Raw genomic sequence first — 2,960 nt, 5'->3', positions numbered from 1 at the left:
AATAGTAATTATGATTACGCTTCAAATGAAGTTCGCCGTTTATTAGTTCAGCAAAAGATATTTTTTTTGAGATAATTCCATCTGTAGGTGTGTGTTCCTTGATAGATAGAGGGCATTTAATTTCAATAAGGGCTTGGTCCCCTATGAGACCATCTGGACTTGCACCCAAAAATGGATATTGCTGATCGATATGGAAACCACTCTCGTTAACTTTTAGATTGAATTTTTTTTCAAATTCCAACAAAGCCTTTGATTCGTTTTCATTTCCATACCGAGTAGCCTTATTGCCAAAAAAGTTTCCATACAGTAAATTTTTAATTGTATTAATAGGCGAAGTAGTGGATCTCATTTTGCAAATTTGCCCAAAATTCGAAGCTGTAAGCCTTACCAATCTTTCTTGAATCCATTGAGGATTAGACTTTTGCCCCAACGTATTTCTCTCAATTTTTTTTATTTCGCCGGGCGTTTTTGCGAGAGATGTTATAAAATCTTGTGCCTTCTGTTTATACTCGTCGCTATTTGGATTTAAGGGCAGATAGTTGGCATTGGGGCCGTAATCCTGATCTGGCAGGTTTTGTTTAGCCGATTTCTTTTTTTTTTTGGAAACAAAGTTCTTCTAGCTTTAATTTTGGCGTGCTCTTTTTTCTTTTTTAAATAAAATTTTTTATAAAAGCCTTTTGGACTATTGCCAAACATTGTTTTATTTATCATTCGATGGTATTCACCACCCGAATTGAACGATAGTGCTGCCGCTTCGCACCTCGTCTGATATGACCCTCTTAATGAAAAATTTATTCTTTTACCCCCAATGAATTTACACACAACGCTGTTATAGTGCTCTGCCAAGTTATTGTCCATGTTCATAATAAGACTACTTGCATTGTCAATAACTCTTTGAAGGGCACTCATTACGTCTTCATAGATACCACATTCTTTCATAACGGGTATTATATTTGTATCTTGACCCTCGCATTTAAAATATTTTATAGTTTTACAAAGGTTGTGCTCTCCAAAAACATGACTGGGCGCATTATTTATATCATTTCGGAGCAACTGAACTTTTTCTTCTAAACTTGTGTTTTCTCCGATTCGGTAGGTTGTTGCTTTCGTGATCGCACTTCTGAGGCGCATAAACCTAGACAGAACACATTTTCTTAGAGTTATTGGCACAGGTTTATTTTGAGAATTACTTCTCTTCTTGCCTAAAATCAAAAACAATATTAGTTTCATTAATAATTTCACAATATTTTAAAACTTACTGCTGATTTCTCGTATTTTTTTGGCAAAATTTCTTAAAATATGATTTTTGCATTCAATTTTCTGCACCAAGCAATTTCCATATGGTCTTATTTCTAACAGTTTCCTATATACAGAGGAATCACCATCACCAACCATTTTAGAATATTTTATACCATATTGATTAAGGCTATTTCTGAAACCCTCTGCTATGATATCTGTTTCCATAGCTCTTGAACTGCCCGTCCAATTTTTAAAGCATCTATGTGTTGGAGTTTCTTGTTCTTTGCTCTCATGCCATGAACAAATGGAGCAATATTTATTTCTGACTCCAAGAAATAATAGTTTACCCGTATTGTATCCAATAATACAAGCCTAAAACAATAATTAACAATGCAACAGTATGAAATAATGTTATATAGATTGCAGCTGTTTTATTACAACTTATTACTTACGACTCCGGACATGGCATTGTAATTAACGTTATACGACCTTTTACTCCAGGCTCCATCTGTAACAACGGTTATGCATGGAATGCCGTTTTCGTCAACGTTCCCAGCATCTTTAGCCATTTTTATTTCTTCTGCGGCTGCCAGTTCCATCGTTTGCCATGCTGATGCCCTAATAAACTCTGCAACTTGTTCGTGATAGCTGTTATAAGTCTTTAACGTCATGAATGGTAGATCTAGAGTTGCAGCCAGTTCAGATGTCTGAGAATATCCAATACCAGTAGATATGGATCCCAACACAATGGATGAATTAATATTTACCTTATTTTCAGACTTTTTATCTGATGTGATTGTTTTTAGGCAGTTGCACATTTGGCATTTTAGGTAAAATTCCGAGAAAAGGCCAGTTCTTTTTTCGCCAACCAGCTTCATATCGATAATTGAACAATCAAATGGCTTATGTTTTTCTCCATTTAAAATATGCTCAAAAAAATATTCGATATTAATTAAGCGTCTTCCTTGACCGAATGTTTTCCTAAAATCAAGTCTAAATAAACGTGTGGCAGATAAATTAGAGTCACAATGAACAAGTTTCGTACATTGTTACCCTGCAGTTTAAATACAATTAAGTTAATTATATTATTATTCTAAATAATTTCACTTACTCCTGAAAAATTGCGTCACTAGTGGAATAGGTTTCACAGTTCATATTTTCTTTGTTAGCTCTAAAAAATATTCGTATTGATCATAAAATCTATTAGTGTGCTCATTTACAAGCTATACATTTTTACCGATCACAGTGCCTATTTACTTATAAAAAAATTGTGAGAAGGTTAAAGTTTAGTTCGTTTCCAATTTCAATTCATAAAAAGAAGACGATACAATTAAAAAATATTTAAAACGATTTATGCTATCTGATGCTTTTCCATTTTACGTAGGTATTAAAACCACAGTTTTGTAAATGTTCTATGTAACCTACGTTCGTTTTCAAGTAATAAAGTTATAGAATGGTAAAAATATATAGAAAGTTAAAAATTGAAAATACTAAAAAAATTATAAAATTCGTCTTAAAATATCATCTTTTTGCAAAATAAATTTTACAATTGTCGTTTGTTTGACATATTTTTAGTTGTTTTTTTGGTTATAATTTTTACTTGTTTTTTGTCAAAAATCTAGTTAATCTTATTTACATACACTTTTTAAGATATAGATGACATATGTTTCTCATGGAGTTTTTATGTTATCTTCGGTAGTATTTTTTAACACTAATCAATA

General features: G+C 32.3%; 1 protein-coding gene across 1 annotated transcript; it reads right to left on the bottom strand.

The window, feature by feature from the left end:
• Positions 1-508: 508 nt before the first annotated feature.
• Positions 509-2,057, bottom strand: LOC126891531 (uncharacterized). The gene is made up of 3 exons (XM_050660707.1): positions 1,692-2,057; positions 1,260-1,611; positions 509-1,202 (listed from the first exon to the last, which is right to left on the bottom strand). Exons 1-3 carry the CDS (start codon positions 2,055-2,057, stop codon positions 526-528), a joined length of 1,395 nt encoding a protein of 464 aa, XP_050516664.1. The 3' UTR covers positions 509-525.
• Positions 2,058-2,960: the final 903 nt, after the last annotated feature.

This window comes from Diabrotica virgifera, chromosome 9, assembly GCF_917563875.1.
Source record: "Diabrotica virgifera virgifera chromosome 9, PGI_DIABVI_V3a".
In the NCBI taxonomy this organism is placed as follows: domain Eukaryota; kingdom Metazoa; phylum Arthropoda; class Insecta; order Coleoptera; family Chrysomelidae; genus Diabrotica; species Diabrotica virgifera.
This window is presented reverse-complemented; position numbering and strand designations above follow the sequence as displayed.

Coding starts and splice junctions, on each gene's coding strand:
- LOC126891531 (XM_050660707.1), bottom strand. CDS start 2,057: ATGTGCAACTGCCTAAAAACAATCACATCAGATAAAAAGTCTGAAAAT. Junction 1,612..1,691: donor ACAATGCCATGTCCGGAGTC/GTAAGTAATAAG, acceptor TTATTGTTTTAG/GCTTGTATTATTGGATACAA. Junction 1,203..1,259: donor AAAAATACGAGAAATCAGCA/GTAAGTTTTAAA, acceptor TTTTGATTTTAG/GCAAGAAGAGAAGTAATTCT.